Raw genomic sequence first — 25,923 nt, 5'->3', positions numbered from 1 at the left:
CCTGATAAGCAGCAAGTCTGTGGCATTCCCGTGTTGGGGACAGCCGATTTCTGGGCTGTGGTTCTAGTCTCAGAGCAACTCTCACTAAAAAATTGTGCTCAGGTTGGGGCACCTGGGTGGCTCTTTGAGTTAAGCATCTGCCTTCAGCTCAGGTCATGATCCTGGGGTCCTGGGATCAAGTCCGGCTTTGGGATCCCTGCTCAGCAGGGAGTCTGCTTCTCCCTATGTGACCCTCCCCCTGCTCGTGCTCTTACTCGCTCTCTATCGAATAAATAATAAAAAATCCTAAAAAAAAAAACCAAAAAACAAAGACTGTTCATGGCATAACATATGAAAAATCGATTATTGAAAATAGTATTTGTACAAATTTTTTTCATAATATACTCTCCCCATTTGATGCTATTTTAAAAAAAGATTATCTTGAGGCTTTCAATTCCCATTTTACTGACAATGAAAAGGACGGGAGGATGTGTTGGGTCCAAGATAACCACTGTAGCCGCTGATCAGACTCAAGTCCAATTAGTCCAACTCTAAACCCTGAAATTAATGTTTAAAAATAATCTGATTTTACAAATTAAAAAATGTATATAACCTAAGAATCTCAGGTTCTTCATCTATAAGGGAATTAGATAACACTCTGCTCTTCCTCATCCGTTTAAACTCATTATATGTTTCTATAATGACAAATAGCTTACAGTTTAATAAAAGGAAAAATAATTTGTTGGAAATCAGTCTTAGCTGCCCTCTGCTTGTACAAGGAACTATTAGTGTTGAAAACAAAACATTTTAGTAAAAATAATAAACTGTTTTCAATTAATTTATTTTAGAAAATCAAAGGTTTACAATTGGTGCCTTAAGGCAAGATTTCATGAATTCAACAAGTTAGTAATACAGACTTTCAAAAACCTTTATAGATTTAGTCCAAAGTAGAAAATTATTTTTTTGCCCACTCTTGGACTCAGACACATTCAGAAAAAATATATATTTATAAAAATAAAATGGCAAACCTAATCCCACCAATTGATCGTCTTAATATCGCACACTGGTTTATTTGAACAGTGTCTGCAGAATAAGAATAGCTAAGTCGTTTTCCCTGTCCTACCTCCATATCACATAAAGGAATGATGAAAATATGTAAATTGCTTTTTAGAAAACCCAAACCAAAAAGCCCCTGAAGCAAAACACAAATAACATCAACAGAAATCCACTAAAGAAAAATAATATAGTTGTTTAACTATCACATAGTTTCCATCAACCTCTAGACTATCTGGCTCTTAATGCTATTTCTAAGTCAGATACCCGGGAAGCACTAGGGGAGAGGAAGAAAATACAACTTCAGGTCTAATACACCTCAAACAAGTTTCAGATAAAGTAACTAGAGAAATATTAATGTGTATGATGAAGGAAACAAAAAAGGTTGCAAGCTATAATGAGATGCAAAGCTTGATAAATACACATACTTTCTTTCTCCTACATATATCGTCTGAGCCCTAGATTCAGCAACAGCAAGCCATCTAGGATTCTGAATTTTTAGGATTTAGAAATAGAATTTTATTGCAACTGAAAGAAAAGGCAAAACTCTAACTTACTCAAGGATATTTTCATTAATATCATAAGATGGCTCACCATTGAGTTAGGATATCTATATTCTACTACTAGATTCATTAAGAAATTAACTTTATTTGGGAGTAATATTTCCTGAAATTAAAATTGCATTCCTAGGTAAGTGCAGATACCAAATTAAAGGCAAAAGCCTACTAGTGAACAAAAACTTTAAAATTTGTGTTGTGAGAAGTCTGATAATATCTAAAGTAGAAACAAATAAAAAGCAAAATTCTAATGCAAAAAGAAAGAAAATTGTGCATTTACAAACCATGTACACATTTTGTTTCCTAACAGACACACTTTGGAAACACAAACAGAATTTGGGGCAACATAGCTGTGAAAAAGGTAAGAGAGAACTAAGGCTTATTAACTCACTGACAGGGAAATCTCAGAATACCAAGGTGGCTGGACTTCCGTTTGAGACATGCTGAGCTTTCACTTTTTTTTCTTCCTCTACTGATGTCTTTCATCTGTAAGTGATGCCAGACAAAGGCCAAAGATGTGCAGACAATGGACATCTGATAATGATAAACATGAAAAAGAAAACCGTGACATTTTCTATAATTTTCTACTGTCCCTGGTGGAGACTGGCTTTGCCTCCCTTCCTGGATTAGACTCCAGTGAGGCACTGTACTCACCGAAGCTTTTTTCACTGCTGCAAAACAAGCCTGACCACTGGGAACATTAGTATTTATCCTCCAAAAGAACCCCTCATTACTCTCTGGAGAGGAATCTACTTGTTAAATTAATGGCATTTGATTATGATATGCTACAAGAGCACATGGATACAACAAAACAATTGCTAGTAACTTCTCAGTACTCAGATACCAGTTTCAGTTCAGCTGTGATCTGCGTGGCATCAGAGACAACCAGCAGCTGCCTTGAGGACCGAAGTCCAAGCACCTTCTGTTTGGAACAGGACTATGAGTTGCATATTTTTAAAGTGATTAACCATTTCAGTCTTTAATAAAAACCATTCCAATCATCACCCAAACAACGGTCATCTAGTAAAAATCCTAAACTTAGCTCAAATGAAGGGCTTAAAAAATAATCTGTAATAAACACACCATAATGTTGCTTAAAACAATGCCAATTTTTATCCATTACTCAGGATAGAATTCCTGATTCCTGTGTTAAATCCTTAGAGAGAAGAGAGGTCACTGGCTGAGGTGGAGTCAGAACTGACAGGACAGAGAAGGTAACTGGCAGATGTCTTAAGTCACTGGGTTATCATAAATTTGTTGACAGGCTGATTATGTCACTCATTACTCATTATGAACATACAGATGCCCATAATATTACATAATAGACAGATGTCAATAAATTTTATCTATGTATACGTAAATATATTGTGTGTGCGCGTGTGTATATACACACAGATACACACATATCATAAATTACCACAAAGTCACCATAAACAAAAAGTCTGATATATATTACTTTTTAAAAAGTAGTAGGAGCTTTTTCTCAGAGAGAATTTTTACAAGAAACTCCAATATAAAACAGAGACCCTCCCCTTCCTACAGCAACCACTGAAACACCTGCTAAGCACGTCCCAGGGCATGGTTTAAAATCAGTGTTCCAATCAAATTCATTTATTTTGCAAAGATTAGACATAAGACTATTTTTTCCCACTGCACAGATCTATATGAAATTTTCATAATGTAACTGAGTATAAAGTTAAAAAGGAACATTTCCTCTCTGTTAAAGTAGTAACTAAAAATAAAATTGCTATGCTATATAAAACCAAATTATTTTTAAGTCATAATCTTAATTTCATCCATGGAAAAAGTTGTTTGTTCTCCTTAAAGTGCCTAAATTTTAAAGATTTAATTTTACCCATGTAAATCTTATCTAAAACACGAGGAGAATGAATGGTGGGGGGTGAAGGTATTGCTTTTCTTTATCAAACATGTATCTTCTACCTGACTGACCAATTTAAATATTCTGCCCGAGAATCTTAATTGTGTCACAGAATATTCAGATAGAGAAACATGCAAAAGAACTGATCTGCTATAACGTCTATAAGGTGAATTCTGATGGGGTGTCTGGATTTTTTTTCAGGACGAACATATCATCTCTTTGCTCCAAACATTTCCCTGCTTATGAAGGACTACTTTAACCCATGCAAGTTGATATTAGCAAAATACAAATAACATATTCTCTTTTGTAAAGATCATGGTTAAATGTCTAAATTCAATAAATAGGCTCTTTAATAATTTGAAATCCTATCAAATATTCTATACTAGCAAAGTCTCAATCTTTCTTCTTCTCTAATACATCTTTGGGTCCTTGCACTGTAGGCACTAAGGCGTCTCCGCTCCTTGGCTCCTGTTCTTTGCTTGCTTCTGTTGCTTCTTGGCTTTCACTTTCACTTCTGGACACTTCATATCGCTCTTCGATGTAGCCTCCGTCGGTGTCCGCTGTGTAGATGCCGTAGCACATGATACTGATGACACCCAGGGGAAGGCCAAAGAGAAAGCAGCCCATAAGTGGAGAGCTCTTGAAGATCGACTGTGGGAAGACAATCACAACTCAGTTCTCCTCCTCTGTACTCCGAGATAAAATACACGAACGATTTCAAAACCTCTGCAGATTTCCTCCTCTTGCTACCACTCAACTTGCTTTTAGTTCCAATGAATCAATGTCAATATTTCTGTAGCACTACATGTTAAAGACAATGTAAGAGGCAGAAATTTTACACGTGTGTGTGTGTGTGTGTGTGTGTGTAACCAGGTACCTGCAGCAGCAAAAGGCACTGAGTATTTTAAAAGCTCACATGAATCTATTAGCCACAAAGGTCTCTGGCAACTATGTGCCAACAGCTCTGGAGCTGTCTCCTGGACGCCAGGAATCTGCCCATTGAGAAGGCTGGTCATTTACTGTAAAGATGGTATATATACCCATTTCTCCACATGACATTCTAAATATTTTTTACTTGCTGGTTAGCAGTAAAGCCATGTTAACTCCCTCAGTTTATACACAATATCCTTGGTTCTCAGAAAAGTGAAAGGCATTTTGCTGAACAGGTTTTTCAACTCTACTGTCCTCTACAGCTTATGACTGTAACTCGAGAGCTACACAGGCGCACTCGGAAGATGGCAAGGTCACTCTGGACGGAGGTAATGGAAGAAGACTTCCCAGAATATGGGTGTGCCGAGGCAGAAATCTGAGCATCAGTAAGAACGAGGCGGTGTGAGCACTAGCGAGAAGCACCAGGGACGCTTCCGCAACATTCAACAAATAATGAGACCACGTGAGATGGAGAGAGTGTTCTCACATGTGTCACTGGAAAAGGGAAGGACAGTGGTCGCAGTGGACTATTTTAGTGGTCTTCATCGTGTAGTGGTACACGAATGAACGGGAGACGGGGTCACAGGAAGTGAAGAAACCGCGTGGAAGTTAGAGCAGCACGAGGTACAGTGTCGTGAGAGCCGATAAGGAAGATTCCTACTTTGATGACTGCTTTTGGCCTTAACGAAACATCCCTGGAGTCAGTAGCTCAAGAAGAGAAGTTGAACGAAAGTCATCTAAAGCTCAAACAAATTTAGGAATGCCTGTGCTGTGAAGCTGACTGAGAGCTGAAGCAGATTTAGATCCAGTGACTGAAAAGGGCAGAAGGAGAAGAGTCTGGAAAACACTCTGATGTCATGTCACCGAGGTAAGGATTCTGAATGCCAGTTAACTCACCAATCACACAGAAATGAGTCATTAGAAAAACTTAATTTCCACCTGAAGAATGTATTTTCTTAATATAACTACAGACTAGATTTTATCTTTCAAATTAAAGATGCATTTTTACGTAATTCTTTGAAATTTCAGATTTTGCCTTCATTAGACATAAAGCAACTGTACACCTACCTATTCTCAATTATCAGTGACACTAAGCAGACTGTCACAACTCACCACAATGGTAGATTTGGCATCAAATACTATTCTTTTCAGTCTCTGCAAAATGCTGTCACCTCCTTGGGCCTTAAGTTTAACAGGAAAAAATAAAAACAAAAACAACAATTAAATTGTTATTTAAGTACCATGATTTCATTTTTCTGTTCTCTAATGTTACAACTGCAGGTCAAGGGTTGACCCTACGAGATTATGAAAAGCACATGAAAGAGCCATGCAGTACATTATTTACTGTTTGTTTTTTTTTTTTTTTTTCTGCCTCAGCTTCATCTGCTTTCTTGTGGGAACACACTGTGATGCTCTTCTGAATCAGTGTCCCTGCCACGCTCCAAGCAGCCCGGCTGAGGCTGACCCCGCAGCCCAGGCCTGCCTCACTGCCAGGGTTTGGGTGAGCTGTTAAACTGAGGTTGGTACAGGTATCTTTGCTATTGTGTCTCCCTAAGAATGAAGCCCCCACGCCCCACACCCACCTCTTCCAAAAGTGCTGAAAGACAGAGAAAAATTGCTCATGAAAATCGATCAGCTCTCTCTGCATTTGGCCATCCCTGAAGTCTGGCTCATGACTCGAATTTCCAAACTATGCGAGGCTGTCTTTGTTATCAAACAGTTTGAATTGGATTTCACTAACTTATGCGTAGAGGAGTTCTCCCTCATAGAGGTGAGTTTCATTTCAACAAGTATTATTTTCACAAATATGAAATGCATACTAAGCGACTGCTCCCAAAAAAGAAATGCTTATTATCCTGTGAGTCAACTTTCAAATCAAGTTTGTAAAGCCTGAACAAAACTTTCATAAAAGCCTAGAAGTCACATATATTTTTCTATTTTATTCTAGTCTGTTGGAATAAGATGCTTGCTGGTCAGTGTGCGGAAGTAGCTTCATGGCCCTGTCATGTGGACTGCAACCCACAGTCTGAATGACACTGCAGTAAGATTTACAGAAATAATGGAAAATTCAGACTGTCCGTTCAGATTTCATTTTTAAATTCCATTAGCCAACAGATAGTACATGACTAGTTATGGACGTTATGCTCAATGATCCATTAGTTGCTCATCTCATCACGTGCTCTCCTTAATGCCCATCCCCCACCTACCCCATCACCCCTCCCCACCTTCTGTAACCCTGCTTGTTTCCGGGAGTCAACAGTCTCTCATGGTTTTTCTCCCTCTGATTTCTTCCCATTCAGTTTTCCGTCCCTTCCCCTGAGGTCCTCTGCGCTATTTCTTAGGTTCCACATATGAGTGAAACCATATGGTAATTGTCTTTCTCTGCCTGACTTGTTTCACTGAACATTAAACCTTCCAGTTCCATCCACGTTGATATAAATGGTAGGTATGTATCCTTTCTCCACTCATTATTTCTGAGAAATACTTTATGTGATTGGATTTGGAACTCTCCACCGAGGCTCTGATTCTCAGCGCATTTTAGTCTTATTCACAGGTTTTCTTGGCGAAGCAATCTGAATAACTTAATCCAATTAGCCTCCTGAACCCAGAAAGGTTAAGGGCCAGGAAGGTTTAATACTGGGATAGCTCTGAACCCTGCAGACCTCTCAGCGTCCACAGCCCAACTCCACACGGCAAGGGCACCTCCCACTCACTGTGACCACCAAAATCGTCTTCCACACAACCGTGAAAGAGGCATTTCCACCCATTTGAGCAGCTTCTTCCACAGAGGAACCGTCTATGTGTCTGAGAATGTGGCTCTGTGATGCGTGAGCAGCCAGGTGGGGAGCACTGCCCCCCACCCCAGGGGGACGACTCTTCCTTTCAGAGTCAGAGGAAGAGAAGAGAGCTTGTTTCTCCTGGAGCTCCTCCTTTCAGGAAGTCCCCCTGAATTGGGAGCGAAGGACTCACCTCGACTGTGCCGTCCAAGATGTTATTGATGAACTGCACCATGTCCTCAGCGTTTCTGATCGGTCTGTCTAGTAAAAAGTATTGTTGGTTTGAAGTATTCAGTACAACCACAGTTGGGACTTTCAATTCACTGAAAGCAGAAAAGCAAAGAAATCAAAATACACATTAAACACAGAGATAACAAATATTCTGATATTCGTGTATAGCCGTGATATTCGTGTCTAAGTAACGATGATCACGAAAGGAGGAAGCTGGATAAATAGCTTTGCCTCCCTATGCTTACATGAAGAAAATTTCAAATTGTGCATTTTAAAAAAATAGCTAAATGATGAAAAACATTTTAGGGCATGTGGGTGGCTCAGTCTGTTAAGCATTTGACTCTTGAATTCAGCTGAGGTCTTGATCTCAGGGTGGTGAGAGCGAGCCCTGGACTGGCACCACGCTCAGCGGTGACGCTGCTTGAGATTTTCTCCCTCGGCCCCTCCTGCCACCCTCCCACTTGTTTTCGTAGGGGAAAAAAAAAAAAAAAAAGTGAAAGGAAACCTTCCAATATATAATATTGGACAGTTGAGTATTGTGATTAAGCTAAAACTTATTATGCACAATCCATATTTTAAGCCCAATACTTTTCACATATCAATGGGTAGAGGTGAATACGGGGAGGGTTGTAAAAATAAGTGAGAAAACTCAAGTTTAATATTCAGCACATTACCCTGTGTTCAGTAAATACTATTCCAAATTCTCTGAATTACTCTCCCCTCCATATTCTGCCGCAGCCTCAGGAAGTGCTTCACTGATTCACAAATATCAGTTTGCAAAAAGAAAATGTTACTAGAGGAAGCCACTTCATTGAAATCATTTTTCTCCTTTTGAGGACAGGTTGTTGCATAATCATAAAAGGAGGAAGGTGCTTGGTTCTGTATGTCCTCTGCACATGGGTTTGTGGTTATTGGTATGTCTCTATGAAAATTATGCAAAAGTACAAAACTTTACAGTAGAAGCAATTCACACTGCAGTATAATCGCCACACAGGTAACGTGGCTCTGATTCTCTACCCTCACCACACAATCCCCTTTTCCCAGTTAGGCAAAACACGCTCATGTGACCCTGATGTTGGGCTCAGCCACGTGACTTGGCCAAGGGGAAGGTTAACAGAGGCTTGAAGAGCGTGCGTAGGGACAGGCTTGTCTTCCTGAGTTTCCGTGATGGCCACACGACTCCCCCCCGCCCCCACCAGGAAATAGCCTGCCAGGGTCAGGACATACAAGACTGTGCAGACCGGAACCTCAGAACCTCAGTGGCAGTTTGGAGCCACATGTGTCTGTGCCCAGTCACCGTTAGCCAAGCCCAGGTACGTGAGAGAGAGCACATATCATAGCTTGAAGTCACTGGGTATCAGGCTAGTTGATCACCTGCTATTATTAGGCAATAGTTAGCTGACCGTAGAATTTAAAAAACAAAAAACAAAAAACAAAAAACCTTAGCTTCACTCTTGCTTCATAAAATATACATAAGACAACTTTCTGATTTATATCAGTTTAGTTATTAGTTGTAATAATGCGTAAGTAGCAAAAAGGTCTATTCTAACAGAATGGATCAGAACTTGGCCTGCCTATATTTCTATCTCTGCCTACCTATGATCTCTCTGTCCAAAAAAAAAAAAAAAAAAAAAAATTTCTACTATAGAGTGTCCCTTCTATGAGTTTCTATACATAACAATTTCTCTTAGCTTTCTACAAGGTCTGCCATACTCCTTAAGCCCAAAATTATTTTATAGGCTATGGGAAATGTATAAATAATGTTTTTCTACTTTGTTTTGAGTATTAAAAATTCAGGGCCAAAATTTTCAAGTAACTTTAGTCATTACCTATAAATGATAAATACCTAAAATGATATAGATCCTTTACTTTATTTTCCTTTGTCTTGATTTCTTCATTGTATATTATATCTGGTACTTTATATCACCAGTAAAAAGTCTCACATTCTTATTGGAATAAGAGGGATAATAAATAAAAATGAATAAAAGTAACACTAATTTATAACTTTAGGCTTTCAACTGAAAATTCTGAATGTTATTTCAGGTTGTGAGTTTCATTTTTATTTCCGCAGTGTTCTTACTTGTAAACCGGAATACTACACTGAAAACATGAATGAAGGCAACTGCTAGCCCTTTGCTACTGAACAAAGCGGAAGAATACCAAAACACAGTATCATGTTAACTGCAACTGGAACCTCGACGCTGCTGGACACTCACTTGTCTCCAGTGAGTTTTCCTCATCTTCAGTTCAGGGGCTGGTTTTCAGGTCCACACCCTCCAGACCGCCCTTCTCCTCCCACCTCCTGCGTGCGGTCTGATGCCCTGCCTGCAATAATGTCTCCGCATTCTTCTTCCACGTAACTGCATCGCTGCCTCCTCTGACAAGCATTTTCGGATCCCTCCTGCCATTGTGTGTACTGGGGTGTGGGCAGGAGCCTGTATGTTTCCGGAACCCTGTACTATAAAGACCTTTTCGTACAGGTTTGCAAATACTATGTTGTCTTAACCAGCAGACTACGAACATTTGGAGACAGGGACTCCACTCATTTTCTGGATCAAGAGTACCAAACACAATTGTGACATACAGTAAGTACTAGATGTCTACTGCATAGAGTAGCTTCTTATCTGAACTTAATTTACTCTAAGTATGATGTTTCCTAATAACAGCTTTTTGAAGTGGCAAATGAGATTTTTATGTCATAAACATAACTGATGGAATTATTTTAGAATTGTGTATTTTCTCTGTAACATTATTTTTACTCTGTTAAAATGAATTCTGCTAGTATAGCAGCTAATTCTTGAATGTAAAAACTTCCTACTTAAATAACCTTTACTCACAGAAACTGAACTTAAGGTAAGGTGTACGTTAAACAGAATCTACAAGGTTTTTAATTTTTGAATGCTGTCTTCTTTCCAAAATACATGGAATTTAGAAATAAATTTTTAACATGGAATTGAGAGATACATTTTTTTGATATAGAACAATATTAACGTTCAGTGAGTTTCCAAGTTAGATTTAAAAACTAAAGTACAATACTTGATGAGAGAATATATGCATCAGCACAGATGAAAAGTTCACTTTTTTCCCCAGCTATTAACGCTTTTAAGTGTCTCAGAAACAGAAATTTTAAAACTGACAAAACTGGGAGCAAAATCACTCAGTCATTTAAAACTTTACTTACTCCATCAGCAAGGTATTTATATAGTCGTTTCCATCCATATGGCCAAACTGAAAATCCCTAACCAACAATAACCAAAAGAAAAAGAGAGAGAGCAGTATTAGGTACAAAACGAGGTAAATGTGTACAAAGAACTGAACGTGAGGGCTGGAGCACGTAAACACGTAACATCCAACTCACATAAAGTAGATGCACAAGAGAATATGACTTCTAATGGCTTCCGAGATAAAATACATATGAGTACGAGGAAGTAAATTTAAGATATTTCTACTCTATATATTTAAAATGTAGGTCAATATTAGCATTTCTAACTAAAATATGTTTAAGAAAAATAACCCACTTCATTTACCAAAGGACTTATAAGAAGATGCTCCTACTATGTAACAGGAGAAATATAAATATATATCACTGATAAATCATTGGAAGACTCAGAATAAAAAGGGAATAATTAAATAATATAATACATTTATAGGCTGTCTGTTACGGCAGCAACAAACAATGATTTGGCACAAAGCAACAAGATCGCTTATTTTTTATATTCAGTTATTGTCTGAGCTCCTGTTATAATCATCATCTGTCTATATCTAACTTGTGATTGTTCACTTAACTTTATCTCAAATGAATGAGTACTTACACATATTTCCTAACAGCAAATGTATCCCAAATCCCATCAAGAAGCAAGTATGATACAAGTTATAAAGTTTTTTTTCACTTGTATGACAGAGCAAGTCCAAACAATTCATACTGAAATACAACACACTGTAATTCACTTCAGTATCTTGATTCGCCTTTGAAAGTATAAAACAGTTCCACTTTTGCTGTACTATACTATAAAATATAGTTAAAGAAAAATAAAGGAATCTTGAATGCAAGCACCTACCTGTGGAATTGGTCTCTGTAATCTCTAGCAACTTCCTGAATAACTGACTTTAATCTGTGAAAGAATACAAGAATATTTCACCTCTTCATTTCAAAAATATATTATCATTTTTCAATTATAATATCTGCTGCCTTATCTAATACTGTGGGGAAAGTAAGATACTGTATCAAGTTTATCTGACGCCACGTAAAGTCTGAGTTAGATGGTATGTGAAGCTTAAAACTATTTCAAGACACTATACCTGGTATGTTCAATTGATGTATTTTTCTCATCAATAACTGCAATAGCCACAAGCTTTCCTGAAATTAAGAAGGACATATCTAAATTCAATAGCCCTCATCATACAAACTTTTCAATTATTATTGTAGCTGTGAATTGGGAATTAGTAAATAGTTTCTAGAATTTGGTTCCGAGTATGCTACACGTCACGCACAGCAGAATGAATCAATGAATGAGTCAGCTGGAAGTGAGAGCTTCCCCCCCGCCTCCCATCCCCCACATGTAAATAATAGTAAATATTTAACAGTTTACTAAATTGCACTGTTTTCACAGTATCCACAAACAGAATAAAAGGAGTACTTTGTCAAAATCTAAGACATTGAGAAATAAATGTATTATTAATTGATAAAGGGAATTTATTATTAGTTACTGTACCTCTAAAAAAATGACATATAACAAGAGAAGGATTTTTAGATACTATTCCCTCCAGTGAGTCACGTCACTACTTGCCAGTACTAATACACAAAACAAAACTGACCCAAATTTAACCCTCAACACAACATAAATCACACTCGTCTGGAACATCGTCTAGCGACAGCGGCCACAGTAACCAGAGCACTGGTACTGGAGTCAGAAGACCAGACGCCGTAGCGGAGCGTGCGGGTCCCATTCTAGGCCGGCCGGGAGACACCTGCGAAGCACCAGTCACCAGCTGAGGGCCGTCCTCGCACACAGACACGGCTCTGAACTAGTGGGAAGCACAGTCTAGCAGGGAAAACAACAGAGACACCCAAAGATCATGTACACCACAGCAAAAATGTACGGTAAACCAGGAGGAGAGCCGTGAAGGTGTTCGGAAAGAGACTAGAGCGAACGTCGGCAGTTCGAGCGCATGCCTGGACGTGCTGAGAAAGCGCTGCTCGGTCTGAGTGCGACGACGAGCACAGATGAACTGTACAAGGCCAGGTATAAAGCTGCAGCGATGCAGGTCGCACGGCCTTCATAGATGAACTGTACACGGCCAGGTATAAAGCTGCGCCGATGCAGGCTGCACGGCCTTCATAGATGAACTGTACATGGCCAGGTATAAAGCTGCGCCGATGCAGGCTGCACGGCCTTCTAAGAGACGTCGGGGTGGCTGGAGAAGGGAGAGCGAGGAACGAGCAGACCGAGAGGAGATGGGGACCGCGGCCGCCAGGACTTCCAAGAAAAACAAGCCTGTCCGAAGCCACCGAGTGCCTGGACGTCTGTGCTGGTGGGGCGAGGGGCCAGGTGGGACAGTGAGCAGGAGCAGAGCCGCGGCAGCACCACTAAACAAGGGCAATGAGGTTGGATACAAAAAAGGAACATTCCACAGCCAACTTCTTTCCAAACTCGTCTGGGAGAAGACACTATCTGCATAGAGCCCGAGCTGCCTGTTTTAATTACCTCAAGGTCATGCTGTCTCCTATGATGACTGAACTGAGAGAAAAACTACTGTACTCCTACATAGTACCCCCTTTCCCCTCCCGTGAGTCTGAAAGAATCCAAAAGTAAACCCACAATCTCTGACACCATCCACAGCAACGTCTAGTGCTGAGCTAACACACGCCTCCCTCTGCAAGGATCAACAGACAAGGAAACGTCACCAGACACAGAACATGAATAAGCAGGCTCAGGAGCCAGAGCAAATAACTGAAGAGTTTGAAAACACCATGAGAACCTATTAGAACATTTCTAATTTGTATTTTTAATCAGACTCAAAAGCAGGAAATCATGAAGAGGAAAAGCTACGCACACTACTTCTCATATAAAAAGCTGAGCCTTGAGTACAATTTTCCCATTTTATTAAATCTAAAACTGTATTTCAATCCCCCTTATCACAAAGTTGTGAATGAAAACAATTGTGGCAATAATATTCATGATTTCTCTGATTCATTTTAAATTTACAAAACACTTCCTCCTAAAACTTCCCATGGTAAGTTCTTAGAACCGTGGCAGTTTGCATCTACTTGAGACCCTCCATTCAAAGCTCCTTACAGCTTTCATCTTTGCATCTATAAATATATTTACTTTGCTTGTCATTTTCAATGTTGTGACTTTAAGAACCACGCCAACGTGGCGTCCACAATTTCCTCACAAGTAAAAGTAGGTTTCAAAGGTTGTGATGAGGTGTATTCCAATTCCTACTACAAAATCAGCTCCCAATACAGCTTCCTCGTTATTTCTTCTCATCTCCTTATCACCCAGGCTCTGCTTTTCCTGTTGCTATCAGTTCTAACTAGTAAACATTTCCTAACTAACTCATCTTTGTTCCCCATACAAATGCTGCTTCTTTGTTAGTATTAATCTATGTTCTCATGAAGAAGAACTGGCATTCAAGTCTTAAAAAGGAAGGAAATTATGAAAGAGAGTTTAAAATTCATTTCCTACAGAATCAGATTTAAGAAATCAATGAAAGAAAATTCTGCAGAGTGATGGAGAGTTGTATATACGCTTGTTACCAGTATCTCCAAGTTCATACAAGAGGAAGCCATCCATAGTAAGGTAGTTCTGAAACCTCTCCCTGTTGATCCAAGATGACAGATCACCGTCCTCGTACTCTTAAAAACAAAAAAAAAACTAATAAGTTATATGTAAATAAGAGTTTTAAATGTTTATAATGTTCTAATCTGGCAATATGTATAAAATGCCTTGACATGGAATCATAAATCTTAACTTCATAAATTTCATTTTTAGGAATCTATTCTAAGCAAACAATGGGACATACAAAAGCATTAATGGACAAAGAAATTCTTCACCACAGCATCATTTAAAAAAAAAAAAAAAAAGCAAAAAATAAGGAAATAAAGGAAATAAGTGAAATACCCTAAACAGGAAATAATTTAAATAATTATGGGACAGATTGAGGAAGACCATTTATAGTTTTTGAAAAATTAATAAGTGGTAAAGCAGGTTGTAAAACATTATTACAATATGACTGTAATTTTGCTTGAAAGTCAGACTGACAGCATGATTAAATGAAGGCATACCCTCCTAACTAAGTGGTTATCCTGGGTTGATAGTTATCCTTGAACGATGGCAATATGAGGAACTTTTTATTACAATTTCTTTGCTGTTTTCTATTTTCTGACATTTCTACCTCAGTTCACAACTCTTTCTCATATGTAAAACACAACACAAATATGAAGCCATACTTTAGCCTTTTTCCAACATCAAATAATTCCCCTGCTAAGCAGACAGAAAACATCTGTAATATCAAGAGAAAAACTATGTCCCGATTCGAAATATAATCCTTAGGTAACTGTGAACAATTATTATAACTGCATGAAAAGAAGCTGATATAAAATCCTACCAATATGTTTGGCTGAAGATTGGACTTTAATGATTTCGTGAAAGATATGCTTTTTCTGTCACTTGCATTGCTAAACAAAACATTTTCAAGTTATCAAACCTATAAAATAAGCACCGTCACATAAATCTGAAAGTATTTATGGGTTTGGACTTAAAAATTAGAAAAATAAACAAAACTAGGAGTCGAGTCCTGGGGACACAATCTCCACTTCAGGTCAAAAGCCAATGTTTTAAGATTGTTCAAAAGTGATATACGTGAAACTCATCAGAAGATAAACCATCCTCCTGAGCCCTAACCCAAAGCATCAAAACTTATTGACAATTAAATATTAGAATAAGCATTCAAGGTAAAGTCTCTGTGTTATCTGAGGCTTCAGGCAGGCTCTACATACTAACGCCTGCATGACAGAAAATGACAGCCGCTCCCATAGCTAAAGGTACTTTTCTTATTCCTCCTGGCCACTCCCGGGAGGCCACATTTGAAACAAGGAGAGAAGAGGAGGGGCGGTTTCTTAGCTATGATTACAGAGTAGATTTACATCCACACAGATATGATCACGCTACGCTTGTTCCAAAGATAAACAAAGTGGCTCTCTGGAGTGTTAACAAATTCATACTAGAACTAGAACAAGAAATCTGAAAGCTGGGGCACCTGGGTGGCACAGCTGGTCAAGCAACTGCCTTCAGCTCAGGTCATGATCCTGGAGTCCCGGGGTCGAGTCCCACATCAGGCTCCCTGCTCAGCAAGAAACCTGCTTCTCCCACTCCCACTCCCCCTGCTTGTGTTCCCTCTCTTGCTGTGTCTCTCTCTGTCAGATAAATAAATCAAATCTTAAAAAAATAAAAAATACTTCAGCGAAGAAAAACATTGTTGTAGCAAGTATGTTAAGATCTTGGTAATTGTCTAACGTGGGTGATGGGTATATACATAGGATTTTACTATTCTAGCAGTCTCTTTATTACAAGGTAGGTTTGTTTAACAAAAGTATTTTAAAAATACAGCAAGTGTTTACTTCAGTGAAGAAATGCTGAATAACAGGTGAACGGTTGGTTACTACTGTCATGGAGGGACAGATGAAAGCAGGAAAGAACACGTCCTCCAGGGTCCTCACCACTACTGAAGGGGTTTTATTTCTTCACGTTTTTGTGAGTCTGAAATGTTAGATCTTTTTTTTTTTTTAATATGAATAATTTTGAATGTTTTAAAATAATGTACAGAAATGGAAATGCATGCATAGAGTTCATGTCTCAAAAGACCAATGACCTGACAAAAAAAAGAAAAAAATAAATCACTGAAGGCAGAACCCAGAAAGCACACTACACAGAAAAACCAAAGCGGAAGGGTAAGAAAAATCGGTCCGTCATTCAACTAATAGGAAATGTAAGAAGTAGTTGCATCTACCAAATCTTTCATCAACACCTAAGTCCTTTAATAGGGGCAGCATTTTAATTTCAACAAGTTTTGTATGAGTTAAAACATTGGAACTTACCATCGTAAACAAAGTAAGTTTCATCTTTGAAAACAAGCACAGCGGGCCTCTCCTTCAATGTCACATACTGCAAAAAATCAGATGTGTAAATAACTTTTACCATTAAAAATTTTTTTAATTGGTAGCTATGATTTCAAAAAGATTGAAAGATACCAGAAAAAACCTACAACAAAACTGTTACAAACAATTAAAAAGACTCCCACAGTCAATCCCAACGTCACCCAAGGACAGTTTTAACTCTGTGCAACACCTGGCTCAGTGCCCTGTTTGCTACTGAGATTTGCTACGGAGAAAACTGGATTGTTCTTAGAGCTGATAAGAGAGCAAAGACATCCCAGGAAGTACAGGACAAGACCCGCTCTGAGGAAGCTAAGGAGCCGTGGCTAAGGCAACATGCAGCACTGGCAGGTCTGAGTCCTTCCCCACCATTCCCAGGCTGTGTGACGTGGGAGTCCTCTGCCGTCCTGGGGAGCTGGCTTCCTCCTCTGTAAGTCAAGGACACCGAGTCTCCACCTCACTGCACAGTTACTAGCAAAACTAGATGCACTAACACATGTGAGAGCTGGTTTAAAATGTAAATTGGCCAATTAAATGTAAACTGTAAATTGGCTAACTAAATGTAAAATGTAAATCGGCTAACTAATAAGAAGAAATTCTTTCAGAGGGTACCTGCCTCTTATACCTGTGCTGGCATTATTTCAAAATACTGACACTATAGTAATCAGTATCCCCCTGGGTGAGCCACGCAGAAATCGGGCATGGTGTGATAATACTGAAAAGCAGTAACAAATAATCCTTAGGTAATTAATAACAATAATTTTAGCAATAAAATAAAAAAAGAGATGCTGTCCTAGAAATACAAAGAAGGGAGACGGAATACCTCAGGTACTACAGAATGATTTCTTACACAGTTACTGGAACACGGTGCAGCACCATGCAGAGAGCTATCTGGAGGGCAGTGGTGAAGGTCTCCGGTAAGTCTCTGTCATCAGGGACACCAGTGCTCGTCTGCTCCCGGGAACGCATCCGCAGAGGGCCCCTGCGCGTGTATTACAGCATCCGGCACCCCCGCTTTCACGGATACGCGCACTTGAGCTCACTCCGCAGATGGGAGCTTGCAGCACGGACTTGCACAGACTCGGGATCCCCCGCCTCCCTCCTCGCATTCCCTTCAACTCGTGACCGCGGGCGCCAGCCCTCGGTCCACAGGCGTTTTTCTCCACTGGCCTGTAAGCACCCTGCAGTCAGAACCTGCCCTGAGTCATCCTTACATCCCTTTATTATGCTTACCAGGGACTTCGTCAATACTAGATGTAAAGCTAAGGAAGCTTCGCATGATCAAACACTAAAATTCAAGATATGGGGGAAGTATAAAATCATGGGCCTTGTCCTTATTTGAGAATTCTCTGTGGTGGTGAAATTCTTCATACCACTCTGAGAGAATACGGATTCCCCTAAGCAGACTTCTGCAACCATATACACAGGGGAAAAACGAAAGAGAGAGAGAGAGATGAGAAATAGTGGTATTTGCAGGCATAATTAAGGAATGTTTAAGGGAACTAGTTGAGAGGTCAATAATAATAACCACAAGATGCCCTCACTGCACATACTGTGTGTGCCGACCCACGCAGAAGTTCTAGGTGCTGGAATTTTGATCTAAAACGTCTGTCACTATACCAGGACTGGGGGGTGCCATGTGGGGTCAGGGCCTAGAACACAGCATGTCCTCTGATGCACTCCAAGTAAATTGCTTGAACACTTCAAGACGAGGGTACAGTGTACATTCTCATGTCTAATACTAAAATGTGGCCCACTGGGCTTTGGAGATGAATGGATTAAACATTCCTAAGCCTGGGCTGAGAACTCGATTCCATCCATTCTGGGCCTTTACACCACATTAAGTATTTTAAGACATTCCAGAATACAGATTCTTAAGCTTTAAAGGCATCGATTGAGAATCTAATGGCACGTACAGCTCTTCTTCCTTCCTGTCATCTCCTCCCCATCGAAAGTAAATGCATCCACATAAAATACTAAGAAATAACTTCTGGGACAAAACTAAGTAAACCTAAAAATGAGTTTAAGCCGATCAGATTTGTCTCGGGCTCTCCCAAAGAAGTGAAAATCATTTCAGAATATATTACACATTTATAAGATAAACATTTATATACAACATATTGCAAGAAGCACTAGACACATATAGTCTTAGAAATATTTAAATATTAAAAAATATTAAACAAAAATTAATCAAATGTGTAATATGACATACCTTTGTGGAGGGAAAAAAAAGACTGTTTTGATTTTCTATAACTTACACTGGTTAAAAAGAAAAAGCTTCCCTTGCTTTATTTCATGTTTGCTCATAGCCACTGCCTCATTTCTCAGGCCCCCTTCTCAGGTAAAACTTTAATTTCTCAAGTCCCCTTCTCAGGAAGACTTTTCTGAAGAGAAGAGTCCATACCTGTAACCTACAGTTTCTTATCTGCATTGTCCCAGATCACACGAAGGAGGTACCTGTCCTTCCTGTAAAACCACTATAACCTCCACATGGACAAGTGTCACAGTTACTTTCCTCAACTCATCTCAACCACTTTGCATGTATCTTGCACCACAAACCCTCTTTTTAAAACATTTGTTTATCTTGGCTTTTCCCTCACATTGTTTTCCTACTGCCCAGCTATTTTCTTCTCGTGTCATCCTTTGCAGTCTTTAAGTCCTGGGCCCATTTATTTCCTTAAAAGTTTGCATCCGTGTCTAAGAAACTGTTTATACAGCCTGACTGCCAGGCACCTAGATCCACCTGTGAATTTGATGCTTCTGCTTGGATGTCTCACTAATATGTTGAACCAAGTTGAAATGAACAATTCAAAACTCTTGATTGGCTCCCCATTCCCAAACTCATTTCTTTTGCAATAATCCAAGGTCGTAGATGACACTACCACCGACCCCGCTGCTGAACTAAAGACCTAAGAGTCATCCTTGCTTCTGCCCTTCTCCTCCAGGTCAGCGAGCACAAGCAATCCTGCCTCTAGAAAACAACAATGCTTTTACTTCTCTCCCATCCTTCTACAAACCCCCAAGCTTAAACTCCCCAGATTACTTCAAGAGTTCAACTGATCTCTGGGTCTATTCTCACCCCTATCCAATTCATTCATTCTGTTCTCAGCAGAGAAATGTCCTTAAAATGAGCACGAGACAAAGTCGTTCACCAGCTTCCACCCAGCACATGCACGGCCGCGACCTGCGAGGCCTCCACGGCTCTCTGCCTATCCCCCATCTATCTCCTTCCTCAGTGTATACAGCACACGGGCCTACGACCGATTTCTCCAGTATGCCAGCCGTGTTCTCATCTTGGGCATTTGTAGTATCTGCTCCCTGTTTCTAGTTTATTCTGGAAAGAGATCTTTGCGTGGCTCCTTCACAGCATATATGGCCAAGTTCAAATATTTTCTTCTCAGACAGACATTTCCGGGTCAACCAATCCAAAGCAGCCACCCCACTCTCATGTCCCTACTTCCACATGCTCTTTTACTTTATTCATAGCAGCTACGTCCTGTTTACATATTTGTTTGCTGAAGATGACTGACTATCTCAGGCTGAGGACCCAAAAGATGTTGCCTGCAACACCCAACTTAGTACACTCTCTTTACCCACGAGAACGTAGGCTCTTCCTCCCACGACCCTGATGCTCTTGCTTCTCACCAACGATCCAGGACGTAACACAGGGCATGGCACATGATTACATAAGCAGCAGCTGTGCATTAATATTCATAAATACATTAATCACTCCATTACTTCTAAACCAATTCAACAATCTGGGCTCTCATTTCTTACTACTGCTATTACTCTGAAGAGAAAAAAAGCATCAACGTAATAAACACAGTCCCTAAATGCTATGAATCTGTGGTATTTGCTTATTAACAATCTAGTACCAGTAGTAAAGAGTTAACATGTTTATTGTTCTACACATATGAGTAAATAAACCTGATAAATAAAATCAAGTAATAACTTAAAAAATGAAATTGAGTCATCGCAATTCATTTTTAAACATTACCTCAGGAACCACTTCTTCTGAGGCAGAAAAGAAGTATGTATATACAATTAATTCTGAAGCAGCATCTATGTATTTCTCCTGTGAAGATACAAATAGAAAAGAGGTGACTTTTAAATACTAAGATCAGAATCCATTCTTCATTAAACACTCAGAGCAGGCAGTACCTTCCTCAGCCCTGTCATCCCAATTTGATGCCTTCAGTGTTTTTATGTGGAAAGATGATGGAATATAAGCAGCAAATGAAACGAACTGTTTCTAAAGTAAAAGACCACCATAACTCAATGCTTTAATACTCCCCTAAATAAAGTAATAAGCTTAATTCATATATTTTAATTCAACAGTTACAGGAGAGGTCGGTGCATATATCCACATACATAAACAATTTTCAAAGTTGACATTCAAACTGCGCTCTGCAATCTCAAGGAGCCAAAAATGCTAAAAAGTAACACAAAATCTGAATAACCAGGGCAAGCAACATCTTTTTACTCATTTCTGTTTCACGAACGCAAACACAACAGGGAGCATATAAGCAAGCGTTTTCATTAGAAAAACTCTTAGATTGAACTAAAATATTTCCAATAAAAGTAAAATAATTTTAAGTGTTTGGGTCAAAGTTTTGGCTATACTGAAAAGTAAATTATAATACATTTGTGTTTGTGAATTTAAAAAATAAAATCATTTGATAACCTTCAAAGGTGACTCTCCGCCTATGTAAACAAAAAATACACGATGTCTCTTTTGCACATGTTCAAACATTTGCTGACTTGGAAGTGGCCGAATTAGAGCCCTGTTTGAAAACAAAACAAACAGAAAATAAACTTGCATTTGAAGTAAAGATAATACATAATTTTAAAGTTACAAAGTTTTAATGTTGTATTAACTGAATTTTAAGTAATCACGCAATCCACAAAAATCTAATAAAACTTTAGCCCATGACCAAAACTGTACTCACACAATGAAAACAAAGTACCCACAACTTAATCTATCAATTTAAAAAATAAGTTTAAAATACATCCCTTTAGAGAGTACCAACTTGGCCAATATTATGATAGGCAAGAACAAAACTATAAGCCATTTAGAGTCCTCAGCCACAAATAAAAGGATCTATCTGCATGAGAATTATTTTTTTTTCCCTCTCCTATGATCATTCACACTAACACACTATGAAATCCTATCCCAGAAAATTATAATGCGATGTTAAGAAGATTTATGTCTATTTAAATGCCAGTTTTAAAATATAGAGGTTAGGGCGCCTGGGTGGCTCAGTGGGTTAAGCCTCTGCCTTCGGCTCAGGTCATGATTTCAGGGTCCTGGGATCAAGACCTGCATCGGGCTCTCTTCTCAGCAGGGAGCCTGCTTCCTCCGTTCTCTCTCTGCCTGCCTCTCTGCCTACTTGTGATCTCTCTTTGTCAAATAAATACATAAAAATCTTAAAAAAATTTTAAAAGAAATAAAATATAGAGGTTAAAATCTAAATGTTTCATAAGTATGTTATTCTTTTCAGAAAAAATATAAGGGAAAGTGGTAGTCCTAATAATACCTCAGAACCTTATAAAAAGAAAACAAAATTCTACAAAGACTTTTACTATGCAAGCATATTTCAAAGCCAAATACACTGAGAAATAAATTCCATCAAAGTTTATTGTAAAATGTATCACTTGCAAAATGTTACTAAAAAACTAAAAAAGAGGCATGGTTTATACTGTCAGATTTTTCTCCACTAAATCTGGAAAGAATACAGTTTGCAAAGGCAAACATATTTTCAAAATGCACCGTTCCTTACGTACGTTGCATCACTCCACTCTAGCCTCTATTCTTGTACTTCAGTAATTAACTGCTAAGTGATGCAACCCCAGGACTGAGTCATGAAATTTCATTTGCAACAGAGTCACCTTTAGTTACATCAGTCCCTCATGTAATCCCCTCGTATCATATATCCCCTCATATAATATAAACTTATCTCACAATTTATTCAGAAAGCAGATAAAATGAAATATGCAGTCAATGAGAAAATACAGTGAAAATTATTATTAATAAGCTCTGCAAACTTGAAAAAAGGTCATTCCTAATTCTGCCTTTCTCTCAAATAATTCAGCCCATACAGTGCTATGCCACTCAAAAAATCCACTGCGATATTTCAGTTTTACTTTAAAGCTATTTAAAGTTATCAATGTATCCTGTCAAACTCACAAGTGCTTATACTTTCAAAGTCAACATAGGTTAACTTAGCTTGATAAACGTTCTCTTGAATAAGAGCCACATAATTGTATTAAATAATTACAAGCACCAACTTTTACATCCCAGCAAGACAGATATAGATGAAAAAGCAAAATCACCACATTCAAACCAACAGGAAATGTTTAAGGAAGAAACTGTCTTCTTAGGAGTAAAATCTCAGAGATCTGTAACTCCGATAAGAATCTGGGTTCTAATTGTCACATTCTAAGCAATGTGTAGTAATACCTCACAGTTGGCATAAAGCAGCATGTGACAGATCAAGGAAAGTATTCGGTCTACTAAATTTTCCGGTATCACAGGCCAGGGATTAAAGCCCAGGTCTAATCAGAACAATGATATTGTGGGGTTTCTTTTAAAAACTCTGGAGTTAAGTAACAAGAAAAATAAGCTGATGTAAATGAAGCAGTATAAAAGCAAATTTACAGTAAAATAAAAGCTACCGTTCACAAGGTTGTCAGAAGTAATCAAATTCTGAAAATATCAAAAATCCACTGGCAGGGGCGCCTGGGTGGCTCAGTGGGTTAAGCACCCATCTTCAGCTCAGGTTGTGAGCTCGGGGTCTTGGGACTGAGCCCCCCATTGGGCTCCCTGCTCAGTGGGGAGTCTGCTTCTCCCTCTCACTCTCTCCTTGTGTCTCCTCTCTCACTGTCTCTCTCTGTCAAATAAATAAATAAAATCTTAAAAAAAAAAAAAATCCACTGGCAGGGGGCACCTAGGTAGCTCAGTGGGCTAAGCATGTGTCTTTAGTTCAGGTCATGATCTCAAGGTCCTGGGATTAAGCCCTACGTTAGGCTCCCTGATCAGCGGGGAATCTGCTTCTCTCTCTCCCTCTGCTCCCCCTGCTGGAGCTCTCAGTCTCTCAAATAAGTAAGTAAAATCTTTAAAAAAAAGAAAAAAAAAATCTATTGAAGAAAATTTTTTTTCTACAAATGCAAGGTTAACAAATATAATACAAATCACAGTTCCTCTAGTTTCTTTAAACATCTCTCCGCATATGCTACATATGCCTACCTTTTGTCATAAACGAACAGAAAGATGTTATTTAGGTTAAGTCCTTAAAAAAATGTGAGCTCAATATGGTCTACTAAAATGCATTTAGCTTTAGTTTTCTTTCTTTTTTTAGAGAGAGAGTACATGCATGGTGGGGAGGGGCAGAGGGAGGGAAAGAGAATCTTAAACAGGCTCTGGAGCTCAGCATGGAGCCCACACAGGGCTTGGTTTCATGCCTCAAAGATCATGACCTGAGCCAAAATCAAGAGGCGGGTGCTTCACTGACTGTGCCACCCAGGGGGCCCAAAATTGCATTTAACTTTAAGGTATTAGTATCTTCAAAAAATAATAATAATATATTAAATTTAGTTACTATATAGTATATTACTAGTTTTAGGAGTAGAATTTAGTGATTTCTCAGTTGCATGTAACACCCAGGGCTCATCACATCCAGTGTCCTCTCTAATGCCCATCCCCCAGTTACCCCACCCCCCACCCTCACCCCTCCAGCAACCCTCAGTTTGTTTCCTACAGTTAAGAGTCTCTTATGGTTTGTCTCCCTCTCTGTTTTTATCTTTTTTCTTTTCTTCTCCTTTGTTCATCTGTTTTATTTCTTAAATTCCAGATATGAGTGAAAATGATGTGTCTTTCTCTGACTGACTTATATCACTTAATATAAAATATCCAGTTCCACCCATGTGGTTCCAAATGGCAAGATTTCATTCTTTTTAATGGCTGGCTAACATGCAATTGCATATATATATATATATATATATATATATATATATATCTCCATATTTTGGCTACTGTGCACATTGCTGCTGTAAAACATTAGTAATCATATAGTGAAAGCCTTTCCTAATAAAAACTTACCCAGACACTCTGTGAGCAAACTCAATAATGTCATCTTTAGTTCGTGGTCCTCTATAATTATATGCCAAGTCTCCCTTTAATCTTAAAAAGAAAAAAAAAAAAGACAGAAGTTTAGATTATTTCAACTGTTTTAATAGTTAACACTCATCACTACTGTTATGTAAAATTACAGTATATAAAATAGTAAATGCAGAGTTATTTCAGAAGTACCATAATCATGTGAAATACAGTAGACAACTGGCTATAGGGGACCAACAATTCAAAATATAAAGAAAAACGCTATATTTTATTGAAATTACATGAAAATAGTTCATTTTATATCTAATAGTTGCACTGTGTCTATGCTTCTGAAAGGTGCATAATCTACACATTCATGATCAAGAGCCTGTAAAAGCAACGTAATTCTCACTATTTTCTCTAGTTTAAAAAATGACAGGGAATTAATAGTATTTTGGTAGAGGTAAACAAATTTTAAGCAACACAGCATCACAGGAACTTGAAAGATGCTCCAAGATTATAGAGATAAACAGGGCGTGAAACACCTATTCTATAAAATTAAGACAATTTTCCAAAAGCCTGTCAATGATGTGTCCAGCTGAGATTAAAAAAAAAAAGTGAAAACATAATACAACATTTATAATCAAACAAAAAAGAACAGAAAGGATAATTTACTTAACACAAGTAAAAGAGGTTTAACATTTTTTGAAAGCAGGGCAAGGAGGGAAGTTAACACAAAACTCAAGAAATAAAAAATTAAAATGAGTCAAATTTTGAAATCTGAGATTTTAAAACACTGAAAAATAACTTACCTAATTATAAAAATAAGTTTCCAAATATTCATCAACTCGCATATTACCAAAATAAGGATGAAACTCAAGAGAAAATTCAATAAAATTATGATTATGAAATAAATCCCTTAGAATTAGTACACCATTTCTCCCAATTTATATACACTTTACATTAGACTTCACCAACACTTACAGATTAGAATTAAATCCATCAATTTGATTCTCTGTTTCTTTCCCCTCTAATGAAGTAAGTCTATTTCCATTATAGAAAAGTAACATCTGTTAGGAGACAGGAGTCACATGATACAGCAGAATATACCCTTGAGCTCCTCAGGGTGAAACACCTTTCAGACTGTACAGCTGTGCGTCTCGTCCTGCAGGAGGCCTGTCCCGCAGCAAACGCTCAGAGGACACTCAGTGAATCAGCCGTCAACAACACACTCACTTAAATACCAAGAAAAGCAGGAAGATGCA

At 38.5% G+C, this 25,923-nt stretch overlaps 1 protein-coding gene across 1 annotated transcript in view; it reads right to left on the bottom strand.

Annotated features, from left to right (window-relative positions):
* Positions 1-801: 801 nt before the first annotated feature.
* TMX3 (thioredoxin related transmembrane protein 3) overlaps positions 802-25,923 on the bottom strand; it is a 42,609-nt gene continuing 17,487 nt past the window's right edge. Inside the window, exons 6-16 of the mRNA XM_059140068.1 lie at positions 24,662-24,742; positions 21,248-21,347; positions 20,561-20,638; positions 16,507-16,573; positions 14,167-14,265; positions 11,706-11,763; positions 11,465-11,518; positions 10,588-10,644; positions 7,369-7,498; positions 5,512-5,580; positions 802-4,119 (exon numbers count right to left, since the gene is read on the bottom strand). Of these exons, the coding sequence (XP_058996051.1) occupies positions 3,862-4,119; positions 5,512-5,580; positions 7,369-7,498; positions 10,588-10,644; positions 11,465-11,518; positions 11,706-11,763; positions 14,167-14,265; positions 16,507-16,573; positions 20,561-20,638; positions 21,248-21,347; positions 24,662-24,742 (1,051 nt within the window). The 3' untranslated portion in view covers positions 802-3,861. The remainder of the gene's footprint in view (positions 4,120-5,511; positions 5,581-7,368; positions 7,499-10,587; positions 10,645-11,464; positions 11,519-11,705; positions 11,764-14,166; positions 14,266-16,506; positions 16,574-20,560; positions 20,639-21,247; positions 21,348-24,661; positions 24,743-25,923) is intronic.

Source organism: Mustela lutreola, chromosome 11 (assembly GCF_030435805.1).
Source record: "Mustela lutreola isolate mMusLut2 chromosome 11, mMusLut2.pri, whole genome shotgun sequence".
NCBI lineage: Eukaryota > Metazoa > Chordata > Mammalia > Carnivora > Mustelidae > Mustela > Mustela lutreola.
Note: the sequence above shows the minus strand (reverse complement) of the source record. Positions and strands in the feature narration are given on the sequence as shown.